This window comes from Aptenodytes patagonicus, chromosome 2 (assembly GCF_965638725.1).
Source record: "Aptenodytes patagonicus chromosome 2, bAptPat1.pri.cur, whole genome shotgun sequence".
NCBI classification, from domain to species: domain Eukaryota; kingdom Metazoa; phylum Chordata; class Aves; order Sphenisciformes; family Spheniscidae; genus Aptenodytes; species Aptenodytes patagonicus.
This window is the reverse complement of record NC_134950.1, coordinates 122,327,959-122,345,641: the sequence shown is the minus strand read 5'-3', so window position 1 is coordinate 122,345,641 and position 17,683 is coordinate 122,327,959. Positions and strand designations below refer to the sequence as shown.

The window sequence follows — 17,683 nt, the reverse complement described above, 5'->3', positions numbered from 1 at the left end:
TTCTTGTGTCCTCGCATTCCACACTGTGAGCCAAACTACGGTAAGGAGAAATTGGAAACTCCCTTGTAAAAGTGAATTCCTGATCTGAAATAAAGCCTTAATGCAGGTGCACCCTATGATTCCCACCGAGGGCACAGAGAGATTCTGGCTCCCAGTCCTGCCCCTCTCATGGCTTAGCCCACAGCAGCTAACAGTTCCAACTGCAAGGAAGGAGTGATTTTCCCCCCTGCCATCCCAGCCTGGAGTCTACTTAACGCGAGTCAAATTCTCGGTAGGGCAGAGGCTCAGCTAGCAAATCGTGTTTACGTGCAAACAGCAGTTTTCCAAAGGCTGGAGAAGCCCAGGTCTGGCTTGTTTTTCCTCCGGGATGGCAGAAGGCATCCCCTTGCTTTAAAGAGCGGTTCCTAGCGCACTGAAATTTCCATCCCCAACACGAGGCAACAGTGAAGGTCATCAGACAAAAAGAACGCCGGTTGTTTGTTTTGTAACAAGGGCAAAGCAACGTCTTTTCTTCTAACCTCATTATGGTAAATGGATGACATGCGCTGGCTGAAATAAAGCCAGCCTGAGGGAGCCACCTGGAACGTCAAAATTCGTGCCCCATGATTGATGCCTGGCGACGCCGTAAACGCTGGAAGTAGTGCCTCGAAAGGGAGAGCGTCCCGCGAACTGAACAACTGCGCTGCCTGCGAGCGGGCAGGTGCCTGGGCGTGATTCCACCTGCAGCGATACGCTCTGTCCTCGTGGATGCCGTAGGATTTTGGATACCTGCAAACCAAAAACACCCCAACTCGTCTGGGGCTCCGAGGTGCGCAGTGAAGCCCATCTGTTCCCCATGTTAAAAAAAAAAAAAAGAAAACGGTTATTTTTCCCTCACAAATCCGCATTTCCCACACACACCCCTCCCGCACGCCTGAGACGTAAATGCGCACTAGGCACAGGCGCGCGCCCCGGCCACACGGGGCCCTGCGGCACCCCGGCGGCTGGGCCGAGCCCCGCCGGGCGCGGCGCCGGTGCCCGTCCGTGGGCCGGGGAGCCCCCCGCGCCGCGCCCGGCGGCGGGGCGGGGAAGGGCCGGCACGGGAAGGGCAGGGGTGCGCGCTGCCTCCCGCCGCCGCTCACTTCCTGGTTCCTGCCGGCGGCCGCCCCACCTCCTCGCCAAGCCAGCGTAAGGGGCGGTGGGGGAGGGAGCGGGGGGGGCCGTGCCGCTGCCGCGCGCCGGCTGCCCGGTGCGGCGGGGCGGATGGGGCGCGGCGCCGCGCGGGTCAGCGTTGGCCGGCGGGGCGCGGCGCTGCGTGGCGGCGTGCGCTCGCCCGCGCGGCGTGGGGGCGGCGGGGCGCGCGCCGGACCCGCGGCGGCGGCGGCCTGTGGGGTAGGTGGTGCGACTGACAGCGGGGGGGGGGCGGCCCGCCGCGCCGCGCCCGCGCGGGCAGGTGTGCGCTGGCGGAGGGGGGCGGGAGCGGGCCGCCGTCGCCCGCCTGAGGGGATCGGCGCGGCGCGGCCATCCCGCCGCCGGGGCTGAGGCGGGGGCCGCGCCCGCCGCCTGCGCCGCGCGACCCGCCGCCCCCCGGCCCTACCGGTGCGTCCGGCGCCCGCTCCCCGCGTAGCCCCTTTGCGGTGCGGGCGCGGGGGGGTGGCGCGGCCGGCCAAGGGCCGCTCGGTGCCCCGCTTGCCTCCGCCGGGGCCCCGGGCAGGGGCTGGGCGTGCAGGGCGGCGGGTCGCGTCCCGCAGCGGCGTCTCCTGGAGCTGTTGGCATCGGTCGAAAAAGGGGAGGTGGGCTCCCGCTCGCTCCTCGCCTCCGTCCGATCCGCCGGCTTCCAGCGCTGGTCTTTCAATACTGCGAGGCTAAATATGTTGAATAATACTGGGCTAAATACGTGATTTAGGTCTGCTCCGGGGGCCGTTCAGAGCAGCGGAACGTCGCCTCGGCAGGAAATTTAAAATCGGAGCCTCCAGCAATTTCCTTGGGGTCCTGAGATCTGTTACTGAATTGCAGTGATGAAACGGGGTCCTGTAATCTGTTAATGAGTTGCAGTGATGAAACATGTCCATCAGCGAGCGGCTGGACAGTGGAGCGGACCCTCTCGCTTCAGAGATGGCCATGGTCACCCAGCGTTTGACTGCGGCTGTCCGATGGGACCGTAGGGCAGTTGCGACTTGAGCATCGGGAGTAATCTGTGTTGAAATCGTGGCGCTGTACTGTGCCGGGTTTGGTTGAAATAGATTGTGAGTTACATGTTAATGGGAAGTAATCTGGACCGTTTCTAAACAGCAGCTTCTAAGTATTACTGGAGTACTTCTGACAAGTAATTTTTAGGAAGAAGTGAGCACTCACAATGGCTCATTGGAAAGCAATCTTCAAGAAAACAGAAAACATAGGCACGGGGGAGGAAGCAGCAGTCTGGTCTCTGGTGCGCTCTCCTGCTGCCTGCGTGCCAGTGAGGGATGCTGGATGGACAGCAGAGCTTGTTTATATTTCTTTCCTTTGATCCTGATTCAGAAAAGATAAACTATATTTTTCAGGGTGTGAGAAAGAGATTGTGTGCCAGACTCCTGACACAGCAAAGGTGTGCAATGTCGCATCTGTAGGAAAGGAGCCCAAATTCGGATGGTCGTTCTGATACAGTGGAATCCCAGAGAAGGGGCTGGCGGGGTGCAGTTGAGTAACTGCCTCCAATGCCTGGTAGTGTAGATAGCAAGGCTTTGGTGAGTACTGTGTTTTTCTTCGCTTAGTGAAAGCAACAAGTAAGTCTTTTGTATAGTGTTACAGGCATTTCAGTGATAAGAGTCATTATAAGGCGAGCCACACATTAATTCATATGTCTTTGAAAATGCAGCCCCATGTGCAATAAAGATCTGGTCCTTCAAACACTACGACTCTGTCAGCGTAGCTCTTAGTGCTCTCTCACTGACGCAATAGTATTTGTCATACCAATGGGAGCTGCTTGTGGTAGTAAGTTGCGTTTGACTGAATGCTCACTGAGATTTAGAAGGTGTGACCAGAAGCTGTGTGCGGTTATAGGTTAATAAAAGGACAAATGTAAGGTCTGCCTAAAAGCTGAAATATTTGTTGCAACATTTAACACTTCCTGGGTATTTTTGCATACATTTCTGCTTCCTTTTTAGTTTTCATTTTAAGTATTGTACTTACAGGCAGAGTGTGTATTTCTATTTGAAATTGCTTGTTTGGTAGTAGACAAAAATGTCAAAACGTAATTTAATGCAGCTATTGGGAGCAGGTTGCAAGAAGATGAATGCTTAACTCCTCAGCAGGTGCTGGTCTGCTGTGCCCAAGTAGTTATGTGTCTTTTCTGGGCAGTTTCTTTGTGTCAGCAAAGGGGAACAACTGATAGTCTGATAGCGTGCATGTAGCCTGGGCAATGTTAGGTCAGCTTTGGTGAATCTCTTTTTTCTATCTAATAGGAATTTATTTTTCTTGATGGGTGGGTTGCTGTGCTTCTCAAACAGAATAGGAGCTAGGAGTGTCGCCTAGTCAATGCAGTTTAAACCCATGTGTTGCATTATTTCAGGGAAACTTGTTCATGCAGCCATGAAGCGTGCTCATGCAGACATTTCCCATACACCTATAATGGGCTCTCTTTCCTGTAGAGGAGACTACAGGGTAGGTAATGGGCACCCATACTGGTGTCAGTCTGAAAATGGCTTGGCTGTAGCTCAGCCAATCTCTGCAGATGTTAATTGACTGAGCTTACGGTTTTCTCTGGTCCCTCTGTGGTGTAGACATGACCTTTTTCTTAGGGTGGTATTCTGGAATACAGTTTTTCTGCCTTCCTGAGAGAAGACAGCAGGTAATGTAAAATATGACAACATAGGAAAGCTTGTTGTCAGTTTTTATTTTCCCTGTCCTGTGCTTAGCTGGTTGAAGCAAATGAGATGTGAACGATGGTACCTGGAACATTGTATTTGACTTGTGCATCTAACTAATCTGAAACTTAAGGTTGCATTAGAGAAAATGAGAAGTTAAAGCTTTCCTAATTAGAGCTGCATATTTCCTGGGTTGTGCAGACAATAAGAAAAAAAGATAGCCTGTAACTTGACTGGAACTGCAGTGCAGCAAGTCTGCCAGTAACAGTTTACACATCGTCCTTTTGAGAGGGAGTCCAAAAGAGTGAGCCAGCTTGCCTCTGCAGGCTGTGGGTGCCAAAGGCCTCCTCATACAGCAGCAGTTCCCAGCTAGTGAGGTGCAAGGTGCAGCTAGGTGCTGGCTCTTGCTCCACAGGAGCACTGGCAGGTTAACTCCTTTCACCTGCTTCTGGCTGTGCCCCCAGGGTGGGGGGTGCTTGGGAGTGCTTCTGGAGACTGGAGAGAGATTTATTTAGGTTTATAGCCCCATATCTCTTAATCCCACCAGGTTACAAGGTGACCATACAGAACTGGTGCTGTTACAGGATAAGGAGTAGGAGTGCAAGGAGGAGAAAAAAAAAAAAAAGCAGAGGATAGGGGTGGGAAAGTAAGGAAACGAGAAGGAAGGCTACAGCAGCAGGGTTCAGCGAGAAAAATGTTGGGAATTGCTGTTTGAAGAGCTGTAACAGCAAGTAAAACAAGGACACAGAAAACTCAGTGTTAATACCCTTGGACAAGAGAGGAATGTTGAATGGGAGGAAATGCAAGGCCCTTGTTGATGTTTTTGCTGCTAGCCCGGTGGTGGATGGCATGTTTGTGAAATTTGGCTGTGAGTTTTGCAATAATGGAGAACTGACAGGGGCAACCAATCTTAAACGTGGTGCAGCATGCAGAAGTTAAAACAAATGGGCTCAAGTTGAAACAGTAAGAGTGAATAAAGGTACTGTGAAGTACTATGCTATTTAAAAAAAAAAAAAGACAATGAAACATTTACAATCCTAGTAGGAAGGCAGTAGTACCATACCATAGATACAGAGATCAGAGGGCTATAGCAGGCGATAAAGGGAGATAGTAATGTGATATACGTCGTCTTTGCAATGACTACTTGAATCACTGATGTCCAATATAGCATAGAATAGATAAGCAATATACTATGTATTGCAGTTAGTCTGGTCTCCAACTCTCAGTATTTCAAAGGATAACAAAATTAATGTTTACACACAGAAATTGTATTTTTTATGGAGACAGGGATCACTTGTGCTTGTAATGCTAGCTCAGAAGTTCTTTACTGTATTTCAAAAGCTTTAACATACAGCAACTTTGAACCTGCAGGTTTTTCCAGTTCTCTGAAGTAGCAGCATAGGTTTCTTCTAGGCTAGCTCTTAACATCGCAGAGGTGGATCGTGACAATCATCATTTTCACTTCAGGCCTTTTCAGGGTAGAGGTGATAATTTTTTTGGTCCCTGTTTTATTAATGCGCTATTTTAATTTATGCCCTGTGTCTTTCTATATTTGGTTTAGATACCTGCTTAGGTGTAGTATTCAGATTTAAAATCTAAATGCCTTACAGCCTTCATACCTGTATCTTCCCTACCCCTATATGGTAGGGAAGAAGTGTAAACTACAAGTGGGGGAATAAAATACGGAGAGACTGAGTGACTTGTTCATGCTTGTGAAGGGAGGGCTGTAGCAGAAGCAGGTGAGAGCCAAATCCTGGGTTAGACCACCTGCGTGAAAAGGTATGCCTGATAGTTAAGGTACTCTTTCTGCCTTGAAAGATAATACTCAGAATACTTTTTTAGACTAGGATGGTTCTGCCAGCTTCTTACTGTGATTAAAACTTTAAAGCTGCAACTCTTTTCTGCTTCTGTGGAAAATATGTTCCTTTTGCCATGAAAGCAGTGTAGTTTTTAAAATAGATGCTAAAAATAATACCAGTTGTATAGACAAACCTTCCCCCTTTAATTTTTGTCTTTCCCTTTTTTCTTTTTTTTTCTTTTTTTTTTAAAAGTTGATATAGGGCAAACTGAGAACTTAAATTCCCTTAATCCAGTGGCTTGCTGTTTTAAGTCCTGAGTCAGCATCAAAATCACAAAGCTGTCTAGGAGACCAGGACAGTTTCTCCTGGTTTGTCTCTCATAAGGCTGTCTATTCAGGATAACTGCAGTGCTGTGGGAAAGCATGACACCTCCATTTGTTGTTTTCTGTTTCCCAGTGCAGGCCCTTCTGCAAGATTGCTCTTTCCTTCTGATACTTACTCCAGATAGGTGGGAATGCCACAACGCTGGTTTGTATTTATATGTTCAGGATTGATATTTCTCTTTTTACATAAGTTAAGTAGCTTGTGTGTATTTAGTCTATCGGGAAACTGTAAGATTGGAGTGACAGAATTTCTCTGTTGCCCTTGCAGCTCTGATAGTTAAAAAGCTATCATAAGTTATTTTGTAATGGTTCGTACTTAATGACAGTTTTATGAAGTACCTTCCATCTCTGATCAAAAGCTTATTAAGATCACTAACTTTGTGATCAGACCAAGTCAGGTCTGAGTCTGACCTTAGTCTCTACTGCCCTTGTGACTTGTGTCCTGTTCCTAGATGTTGCCCCAATTTTGTCACTCATCCATAGCGGTCCAGTGTTTTTGTACCTTGGACAGTAACTACATTGTCTTTGTCTCCTCTCCTTTGCTCAGACTAGCAGCTGACAGGCCTTGTAGGTGAGGGTGCAATTGCTTACCAGATAACTCAAACTCTTAGGTCAGTCTTTATTGCATTATAATTTATTTATACAATACATATCCATTAGTTAAACAGAAATGATATAGACATTAACCAGGAAGCTGTTACTATCTGTCCTGAGAGATTGCGTACCACAAACATTAGGACAGGAAAAAAAACATGGTTTTAATTGAGAAAAAATGGCCTTATTTTCCTTACAGTTCTACTAATGGAATTCCTCTGGCACTGTTGAAGTTGCTTCTTGTTTGCACTGATGTAAATGAGAGGAGAGCTGTGGAGTTTGTGCCTTATGTGGCTGCGTCTCTTTTGAGCCCGTCAGTCTCAGCCCGATCCAGGCCCTCAGGATGGAGTTTCTAGATCTGACAGATGTCTTTGAGGTAATTTCCACCTCCCCCTGCTCTCCTAAGGGAGAAGTTCCCTTCATACTCCTGTTCAAATGTATTCTTCAGAAATGCATGACTTCAATTAAATCTTGCCCTCTAATAAGATGCTTCTAATAAAAATAATAAAAATGTGATTTTAGTGTGATCCATTTTTACTAAGGTCTTGTTCACGCATGGCCTCTTCAAAATAATAAATAAATAAATTAAAAATAAAAAATAATGAATCATGAGTCATCAAAATAGTTAATGATGTAGATGGTTTTCTAAACTGTGACTATAAAGCAACATTGTAATATAGCCACTTACTGCCTTCAGGTATAGAAAAATGTTATAACTGGGTTACCGTCTGGTTTTGTGTGCTCTCTATCCCCCTTTGCAAGGCAGGTAGTCCAAGCCTGTGCATTTAGTCTCGGAAAACACAAGTTTGTTTTAAGCTTTGTAATTTTTAAAGGTTATTTTTAATGGATTTAATATAATTCACATTCTGATTTCTTTATGCCATTTTTCTTCAGTATGGGAACTGAAACTGTTGAAATTGCATGACTTCAGTAGCCAAAGGGTTCAGGGGAATCTGAGACGTTTATGAGCCTCTTGCTAAAAGCAAATGCGTAGCTGGTAATGTAGTACTTAAGCTGAAACTGTACTCCTTAATGTGGCCTGAATTTCCAGAAGAAATATGAAAAATTATCTGCACTGGGCATAATCCAGTTACCCTGCTCCTTGGGTGGCTGGAGTAGGGCTAGCAGTATTGACTTTGCCCTGTGACATTTTGATCTGAGTCATCGGGTGTCCCGTCAGTGCAGTGTTAAGCCCCGTGCCTGATCCTTCCCTGTTGCTTTTGCCATTTTAACCTGAGAGGAGTAGTTTTTGACGTGATTGGGGTTGGGTTTGTTTTGTTTGGGTTTTTTTTGTTGTTGTTGGGGTTTTTTTAACCACGTGTGGAGTCCCGAAAATATTCCAATGGAAGTACAGCTCTCTCTAGCAAATTTAAGTCTGCTAATAATAGGCTTCCTTTTTTTAGCTGCCTTTCACAGACCTGTTCGAAATGTCCCATTGACCCTCCAAGGTTTTGTAAACCAGGGGTTAGAAACTGCCATGCTGATGGATATCTGGATGAATCTGTAGGAGACTGCCAAAAATTCTCAGCATAGCTGGGCTGTTTTGTTCCACTCCTGATCAGATAAAGCTTTTTAGGCTTTGCAGAAGCCATTAGGAAAAAATATATGAATACTGCTATTTCCTTATTATCCCTGCTAGAACTTGCTTTGGCAAGTCTTGACAGGCTTGTTGTTAGATTTGGGCTGTATGAAAGTGTGGCAGGAGAAGCATAGGTAAATATCGTCTTAGTTAAAAAAATGCACTTTCTCTCATTTCTGTTGCAAAGGAAGATTAAATATGCAATGTTTAATCAATGCAGTTTTATGTACAGAAAAAATGAAATAAACTTCAAAATGAACTCTCTTGCAGTTTCTATCTATCTGTCTATCTAGGTTTTTTTGGTTTTATTTAAAGGGACATCCTGTCCTGTGGATCTAGATGGCCTTAGTTTAGCTGTTGTGAATATAACATGACTGGTTACGTATGTTTGCTTCCTTTTGATGACGATAAAAAGTTAACTTTAGTGTTGTTTGCCAGCTCTCAAAATACTGTCAATGAACTCTGGTTCTGTGTGTGTCATAAAAGCTGTTCTGAAGTATCTCTTTAAAGTATGTGAAAACCCAAATTGAAAACCTCAAAAAATGCACATGATCTGCCATGGACTCATTCTTTTTTTTTTTTCTTTTTCAGAATTGTTTTCATATAATTAGCAGAACTTGAAATTCACTTGGTTCATATGACAAAATGTAACCTTTTCCTAAAGTTTAATGTTAATGGACTTCTAATAGAGGAAATTGTTACAATGTACATAGTAATACTGTAGTTTTGCAAGTCATACCCATGTGCTTGACTTCACTAGCATGAGTAATTGCATGAAAATCAGCTGGGTGACAATGATGATGGCGTTAAGCTGGGTGTAAGTTTTATAACATCAGAACCTCAGGTAGCTTTCAGGTACACATTGGGTGAAGGCCCACATCATTCATTAGTTCATTCTTAATGCATTCTTTGGCGGTCACAGGCCATTAAAAAATAGATTTTGTGACATGGCTTATGGCAGGTCAAAAGGCAGTTACTTCATTTATATAGGATGTAATAGCATATTTTAAGTGTTCATTGTAGCAGGAAGTGGATTTTAATTTGGTTTATTTACATTTCTAATTTGTATATTACATGTTTTTTTGATTATTCCATTAATGCCAAATGCCTTCCGGATAAAAAAGAAGAAAAAGTCTTTGCTCTGACATGTCATTAAGCTAAATTGATCTGTGTGTTGTCATTTTGTCTCACACTTACCTAGTGGCCTCTCTTGTAGCCTGACACCCTGATTAAGTCCTTAAGCCCTTTGCCTTCATTGTTCACATATTGTTTGCTCCAGAGCAGGAGGGACCGACATACTCCATCTGTGTGTTATAAATTAAGTTCATATGCAGCATGAGTCAAGGGCAGGCCAGTAAGGGCAAGGTACTGCTTCCTCCCCCCTACAATCTTTTTTTGGGGGGTATTGTTTATATGAAAATACCAGGTTGGACAACATAAACAAAAACAGATGTTTGTGTATGTAAGAACAAGGAATTAAAAAAAAAAAAACAAAACCCAGGTCATGTAGAAGAGAAGCTGAGACTCCAGGCTCTTGTAACTTCACTCTAAGTTAATGTACACTAAAACACATATGTATTTCTCAAATAATGATTACTGATTTTTCATTTTGTCACCTGATGATGCCTCTAAAGCAAGCATTAAATAACAAAGTGCATTAAATAACAAATTTGTCCTCCAGGCAGAAGTCAGAATTGGAGGCCTGAGCTGTGTCCTCTTAACCGCTTCCTTACTGCACTGCAGAAACAAGTCCCCAGACTTTCAGACTGAGGTGCCTCAAGGCTCCTTCCAGTTTCTCCTTAGACGGTTCCACAGCAATAGCTTTTTTTTTTCCCCCTTCAGTTTAGCTCACTAATTTCTGAGAGAGCTGTAGAACTCTTACTGGAGTGAAACCACTTCCTGCATTTGCAAGAGAGATGAATCTTTATTTGACTGCTGAAGTGCACTGTTCAGGACTAAACCCACAGTTTTCATCACTATGTAATTGTCTAGCTTTCAGTCACTCTCTACTAATTACTGACCTTAAGGTGACTTGTAAAACTAATTCCACTGTTAAACAGGAGTTTGCTTTTCCTGTGACCGTTTCATTCCTTTGCTTTGGGAAACAAACCTCGGGGGGGGGGGGAGGGGAAGGCTCAGAGTCTAGGCAAAAAATCCCAAAAGTCTGTGTTCAGGACTATCCCAGCTTGTTACTGCACCTGATGTGTCAAGTCTAAGACTTTCGTTTGAAAATTGAACACCTAAATTACTGTTTTATTTCTTATTTTTTAATGCAAAATGATGTTGCTGTCAACTAAACATTGTTGTCAGGCATGAGTCTTTAATAATGTCAGCTTTACTTTGAGCTGGCAAACCAGCATAACAATTTTAATAAGAATATTAAATAATGCAGTGAAGGTTAACCTGTTTCCTTGGGGGAGGGGAGGGATTGGGTCTTTAAAATACGTGTTGAGTCTGTGTGAATATGTGCATACATAAGCGTCCTTACAGAAGTTGTGAAAAACTGGGGAAAAGGTATGGATTTACTAGTAGGTATAGATATATCTGAACTCAGACCACCAGATTGTTTGGGTAATTACTGTTTCTGAAAATTACATAGCTTGTCTCCCTAAGTATCAGGAGTCATGAGGCTAAACTATAGCTGTGGTTAAAATACGAAGTAATTACAGTGTGGTATGTGAATTTTGTGAATGAGGAGGAGACAGGTTTTGGGGTTTTTTTCTCGCCAAAGTAAATGAGATCCGCATGTGCACATTTTTATCTTGATTTTTCTGTTCTGTGTGATGTATGTATAAAGATAAGACTGATACGCTTTAACATTAATCCATGCAACTTTCTTCAGGGTCATAAAACATCTTAAACTCTCTCACTTGGCAGCATACTAAATGCTCAAAGCAGAAATATAAGAAAATACCTAATTCTTCTAGTTTATTTATTCCAGTTATATTAGAAAACAAATATTGTAAATGGCCTGGTTCATCCACTTCTGTGCACCTAGAAACTTTGTGCTCCTGTCTTTGGCCTCTCACTGTGGCAGTAGCAGTTCCAGTCACCTCTCTTCCATGTCACTTGCACTAACATGCACAAGCTCATCACTTTTGTGCTTGGATGTAATTAATCACCCTGCTCATTAATAACCTTCATCTTTGGCTGTGAAAGACTAATTGTCCTTTATGAATTTGGTCCTCTTGAAATAACAACTAGAAAGCAAGCTACCATCCTTCCCTATCTAGGTAGGGGCAATAGTGTCTCCATTTAGGTTGGTGTTATGCAAAATAGAGCTTTCCCCTTGAACTTGACAGAACTTAGCCATAAAAGTTTTGAGAGAAATTTAAGGTCCTAGGTATGTTTGCGATCCTCTTACTATAAAATTTCTATAAAATTTATCCATTTTGTCTAGGCAACAGTGTCACTTCTTTAACAATTAAACTCAAAAATAGCTTCAGTATGAACTTTTCTGGCAGAAAACATAATTAATGGTGAACATTGTCTCTCTTTGAATTAAAATGGAAAAATGCACTCTATTTTTTGCAAAGCAGTGAGAATAATCCTTACATGTTGACATACGAGGAGGTTGAACCCTTCTGTTCAGGTATATGCTATTCAGTGTATTTGGTAGTAAAATTATTGTATCCGTTTTTGTAGGAGGTGGGTCTTTATGTAGAGGTTGTAGTGTTTTTGAGCGTTCACAGCATTGTGCAAATACTCTGTTAAGAAGTGTCTTTGGAAGAAGTTGCTGGGTGTATAAAGAGCCGCTTTCAAAGTGTAGCATTCCAGGTGTGCTCTAACACTGAGTGGTGTAAGTTCACAGTGCAGATTGATTGATCCCCTGCCAAAGTCTTATGAGCACCTTTTTTGTTTTCTCAAATGCCTACGTTTGGTGAGAGTTACACTGAGACTACAGTAAGCACCGTGCATACCTGGTGTAGTACAGTTTCTGGACCTTACCTTCTGGATGGGCAAGGTGCCTGCAGAGATGGGGAGGACGGGGCGACGGCAGCGTCATGTTAGTGCCCTTATTGCAGTGGAGTGGACTTGGCTAGGAATGTTAAAGGGCAGGTTAAATGAATGCCATCGAGGGATGGAGCAAAGGTGGTGGGAGAAGCATGGCAAAGTAGAAGACTTAAGAGGGACGTAAAGCCAAAGGAGGAGGTGAGAGTGGGAGACAGCTGTTGTTCGGGAAGAGCATCCTCCAGGCAAGACTAGAAATTCCTATCAAGATCTTTGCCTGGTCTGCTGCTTCTTCAGCAGTTCCTGCCACTGTAACTTCGCAGTGGTTTGTTTTTGCAGTTTTACCCCAAAGCGGTGCATCAATGGATAAGGAGAAAGGAAACCTCTTCCACTTGCTAAGCTTCCCAGTATCTGTAGGAGAGACCCTTCCCTTCCCCAGGTCTGATGCAGCAAAAAGGGACCCTGCCAGCTGTGCCAGGTCTTTACTTTTTTCCTCACATGACAGTGTCCAGTTCTTGCTTCAGTTCCTGCTGTGGCAGCTCCTGTTGGCACCTATCTGATCACTGTTCTCTTCATTAAAACACTTGTTGCCTTTCCTCTGGGGGGAGTGGAGGTGGCACACCGGTGGATTTAATGTGTAATTAAGCAAGTCTTGAAAGCACTTAGAGAGTCTTCTGAGTAAGAAGTGTTCTGATAAGCGCAAGAGTCTGGTTTCAAAATCCATTATTTTGTGTTTGATTTATTTACCTTTTTTGCTTTTTCAACTCACTTTCTGCAATTTGGAATTTCCCACGTGATCCCCATGCCGTTATGCGAACGGAGGTCTACATGTCTTGCAAAGCAGTGAACACTGTTTCTGACTCTCTTTCAGATGCAAGTATGGACATAATAGCCTATGATGATTACTCCAGTCCACCGCTTCAGAGATATTGAAAGGAAACCTGAATACCTCCAGCCAGAAAAGTGTGTTCCACCTCCTAGCCACGCTTCCCTGGGAACAATGTGGTTTATTCGAGATGGCTGTGGTATTGCATGTGCTGTCGTTACCTGGATGCTGGTGTTCTATGCCGACTTTGTAGTTCTTCTTGTCATGCTAGTTCCATCGAGGGATTATGTTTATAGTGTCATCAATGGCACACTGTTCAACACCTTGGCTTTCCTCGCTTTGGCTTCACATTTTCGTGCTATGCTGACAGATCCAGTAAGTATCTCTCTCTATATATGTCTCAAAGAAACAGGCGGTGTTTTTCTTGTCTGCTAGATGTTGGGTAACTCAGTTGCCAAGTGAGCGGCAGATTTAAGTAACTTTTGTGTGTCAGCCTGCTGAGTGAGGCTGCTGATGTGGTATGCTAATTTCTCATCCCACTCAAGTCAGATGCAAAGTCAAGGACCCAGCTTTAGATTCCCATTATGTGAGCAGCTCTTCTTTTTGCACTGGGAAGGAGAGTGTTTCTCTCTGACGCTGTTTTCTCCCCAGTGGCAGATCTCATGTTTGTGGCTTGTTGTGTCTTGACAAACAAGAAAGCTGGAAAAGCTGGTTTTGGTTGTCTGCCTTGGCACGTATTGCTTCAGCAGAATGGAGTAGAACGTGTGTTGTTTTGAAAAGCCATGTTACCATCTCTCATACTAGTGATTTAGTTGAGTTTAGTGAACCATGCTGAAATAAATACTATGTGAGCATGCTAAGAGCTGACAGTTCTTAGGCAGGCGGGAAGCGTCAGGGTTGTAAGACCCCCTTGTATGTCTCCGTAGGACATTGCTTTATGAGAGATCTGGTCTGCTGCTTTCTCGTCTTTCAGCTAGCGAGAAGATACAGTTTAGTACCATGATGCTTGTTCTGAGTGGCCTGTGATGGTTTATTTTGCTTAATAACCTCTGGACAGTAGATTCAGTTCAAAACCCCATCTCCACTAGTCAGTGGAAGGAAAAACAAGCTTGGACTCTTCTTGGCCCCTTCCTCCTGCATGTTCTTGTTGCTGTTGGGAATGGTGGTGTGCCTCTGATACTTAAGTATTCCTTCCAAATGTCATTTCCTACTTGAAACCTTGTTAGGTGCCATTAAAACTTAAGTGTAATCTTTGTTTCTTAGTTGCCAGCTCTCCCAGAAGCCACAGCACTGCAGAAATGGCTTGATTTTGGGTAGTTTCACAGTTTATGGTAAAGACTGATTCATTGCACGCTACTGCTGCTGGGCAGAACTGTAAGCAGTTGAGTTGAGGCTCTGAAACTCCTGGTCATTGGACTCAGGAATAGAAGGTTGCAGCAGTTTGTTATATAGTTTATATCCTAGGGGTTCTTGTTGTCGTTAATTATTGTATGTTGTGTGGCTTTAATGCCTAGGGACCTTCAGGTCGCTGGAATTATTTTGCAGGGTTAGCAGGAACTCTTCTGAAACAAAAGCTGTATTCTGAAGCAGGCTGGGCAAGCAGTGTTGGAGAAGCAGATACAATCTCTATGCAAAGTAATTGGGAAAAGATATGTTAATTCCTAGTGTGTGATGGGATTTTTGTGTGTGGATGGTGAGAGCCAGTGGGATTTTGGTTTTTTTTTTAATGAGGAAGTCAGCTAAACAAAATGGAGGAGGGAAGATAAAGTGAGGGGATGCAGCAGTATCTGGCAAACAGTGCGAGTCAGGGATGAAGGAAGCTGCCGGGACATGGAGAACCAGAGGCATGTCCAGGATCAGAATGAAACAGAAAGCACTGCTGAGGCAAACAAATAGAACTCTTATTATAAATAAATGAACACCTAAATTCTTCAGAATTGATAGCATGTGTCATGCTTTTCAGGAACTGCTTCCTGTGGGTTCTTGCTAAAAACATTCCTAAGGTTTTGAGCTTTGCTGCATACTAAAGAGAGAGAACATGAGTTGTAGCATTTTGTGGAAATTGGTCTTGGTAATTTTTAAATTGGGCAGACCTCTTGGGAGGTTTCTGTGGAAAAACCCGAAGATTGCTCAAGAAAGCCTTATAGTACTGGTTTAACGTGCAGTTCTCTCATTGATGTGTATTGTTCCTGTTTATTGCTGTTGGGAGGTTGTATAGATGTGTTAAAAAGAGACTGTTCCATCAGAAATCTGTTAAAATATTACATCCCTGGTTTTATTTCAGTATAAAAGCCATACATCCACAGAGGTGCATTTGTGCCAGTGTACCAGCACCGATTTCATACAGCACATTTCATGACTTTTTTTTTTGGAGCCCGAGAAAGGCTAGAAACTCTTGAACTGAGGCTCCTGCAGCAGCAATACGTTACCTGTTCAAAGACATATTTTAAAGTGGGAATTGCACAGCTAAGAATGTTTTGCCTAGTCTTATTCAGGTGGGAGGATTCTTAATATTCACTGTTTGAATGTTAAACCCTAATTTAAATAACAAATACACAATGGAAGCATAGCTATAAATACATGAGGCATTTACCAGCATCTCTTAATGTACACAATGTACACAATGATACTTCAGAAGTAGCTGCTTCTACTGGAATAAAACATCTGTGGTTTCCAGTTTGTGATATGAAACACTGGCGTGATAAATTTGTTGATAGATGTGAAGAGAGGGATGAGGATTCTTAACTATTTTAAGGTTACTATAGGATTACAAAAGACTAATTGCTTAAGTGAGGATTTACTGATGTTTAAAAAAACAAAAACCACCAAAACGATGTTTAAGTATGTGGTTCCATATATTAGGACCTCATTTCAATTTTTCTTCTGAATCTTGCTCTTCCTGAAACTCTGTGGATCTTAGGGAAGTTTTTATTTCGTTCTCTTCCCTCCCCTCCCATAGTTTTAAGTAATCCTATTGTTCTTAGCACTTGTAACGTCCACAGGTTAATCTTCTCGTTTGATTTTTTTTTTTTTTTTTTTTTTCCCCTGCAGGGTGCTGTACCCAAAGGTAATGCCACAAAGGAGTTCATCGAGAGTTTACAGCTAAAGCCAGGACAGGTGGTTTACAAGTGCCCAAAGTGTTGTAGCATCAAACCTGACAGAGCACATCACTGCAGGTAAAGTTTTTTCTGAGGACTGCTCTTTTATCAAGACCTCAAGAATTATCCAGTGTGCCTTGATTCAAATTGTTATTGGAATCTGAGACTTGAGTGGTTAAATTGAGAGATTGGCATCCAAATTCTGTTGCCAACAGTGCAAGACACGTTCAAGCTTCTCTGAAAAAATCTCAGGCCTTTTCTGACAAGTTTTCATCTGTAGCAGGCTGGGGCCACTTTTTGCAAAGTGAGAAACACTTCAAATGAATGCTGCCTTGACACCCAGACCTGTAATTGACATTCCATAAATTTTCATGTAAATGTGACTTAAAAAGAGACATTATATACCTGAATGCATAGAAATCCATGAAATGTAATGTCTCTCAGAAGGTCAGTGTCCTTTCTATTTTTGTTTTTATTCACAAACCCATTTGTCTAACAGTAGATTCTATTTAGAAGTGGTATTTAAGTTAAAAATAAAGTTCAGGTTACTGTATATATTTTTTTAAGAGTTCCAACTTCCACATTTTCTTTGAGTACTGTGACTTTGTTTTGTGCTTTGTGATAGATCAGTATGCCTACTGATCTGTCATGTCCTTTCTTTTTTTGGTGGGATAAACTTCCCTGAAGAAAGTAACTGGTAGTGAGCTTTTTAGTACTAAAGGCAGTGAGCAAAAAAATAACTACTTCCTAAAATTCTCTTCTGCTTTTAAAACAAGTGAACCTGCTTTCCAGTAAGTAGTTAATGAGTTTGCACTGGTGTCCCTTCCTTACCTACTTAAAAACCAATACGTACTGAGAGAACTTCTTATCACGGTTACTGGTGATTCATGCAGGGGTCTTGTGGGGAGGGGAATACGTGGTACTGAGCTGAACAAACTTGTTCTGCTGTTTGCATTTTTCATATTTATTTTCAGACCTTTAGTTTGCAAATGTTTTTCTTTTTTTGTTGTTTTATTTTAATCAAAATCAGGAGTTGGTTATTCAGTAGGAGCAATGTGATCGTGCCTATCACTTATTAATGCTACTGTAAAATCCCCTCTGACACTTCTTCAATTATGAATGAAACTTTGCATCTAAAATGCTGTCTTGCTGATGACTCGCAGCGTAGGTAGATGAAAAAGACTCTTTGGTTAGACAGAAAACCTCATCTCCATGGTCTTTATTTCTGTGCTCTAAGATAACTTTATAGACATTAAGATTTGAGAAACTGATCCACTGAGCACTGATGCTGTTGAGAATCTTCAGTCAAACATTTTTTTGTGGGGTAGGGGGATTTATTGGACTTTCACACATCAAGGTTGTGCATACGCATCAGCAGGAGGTACTGCTAGCTGTATGCCTGAGGGACCAGAGTGCTTTTTGATTCATAATGCTATTTTGTGAGTCCTCCATGCCCAGAAAACTACTCCTTCCAGCATTTGGAAGCTGGGTGGTTGAGCAGGGGGAGCATGTCTGAGTATGGGCAATCCCTGCTGCCTGTAGGTTTCAGTCTTAGTTTCTGAGTTTCCTTTTCCACCAGCTAGTTTCACGTTATGCCTCTCAGCCAACTCCTTTTGGTATGTATTCATG

At 43.2% G+C, this 17,683-nt stretch overlaps 1 protein-coding gene across 6 annotated transcripts in view; it reads left to right on the top strand.

Moving 5' to 3' along the window:
* The first annotated feature begins 1,070 nt into the window (after positions 1–1,070).
* The window catches only part of ZDHHC3 (zDHHC palmitoyltransferase 3), a 32,102-nt gene continuing 15,489 nt past the window's right edge, over positions 1,071–17,683 (top strand). For 3 of the 6 annotated variants that reach the window (XM_076331022.1, XM_076331019.1, XM_076331024.1), the window contains exons 1-3: positions 1,071–1,167; positions 13,002–13,331; positions 16,008–16,132. In XM_076331022.1, the coding sequence (XP_076187137.1) occupies positions 13,026–13,331; positions 16,008–16,132 (431 nt within the window). In that variant the 5' untranslated portion in view covers positions 1,071–1,167; positions 13,002–13,025. Of the gene's footprint in view, positions 1,168–1,341; positions 1,372–6,799; positions 6,977–13,001; positions 13,332–16,007; positions 16,133–17,683 lie in introns of those variants that run through there. The other 3 variants (XM_076331023.1, XM_076331021.1, XM_076331020.1) reach the window with 3 other exon arrangements.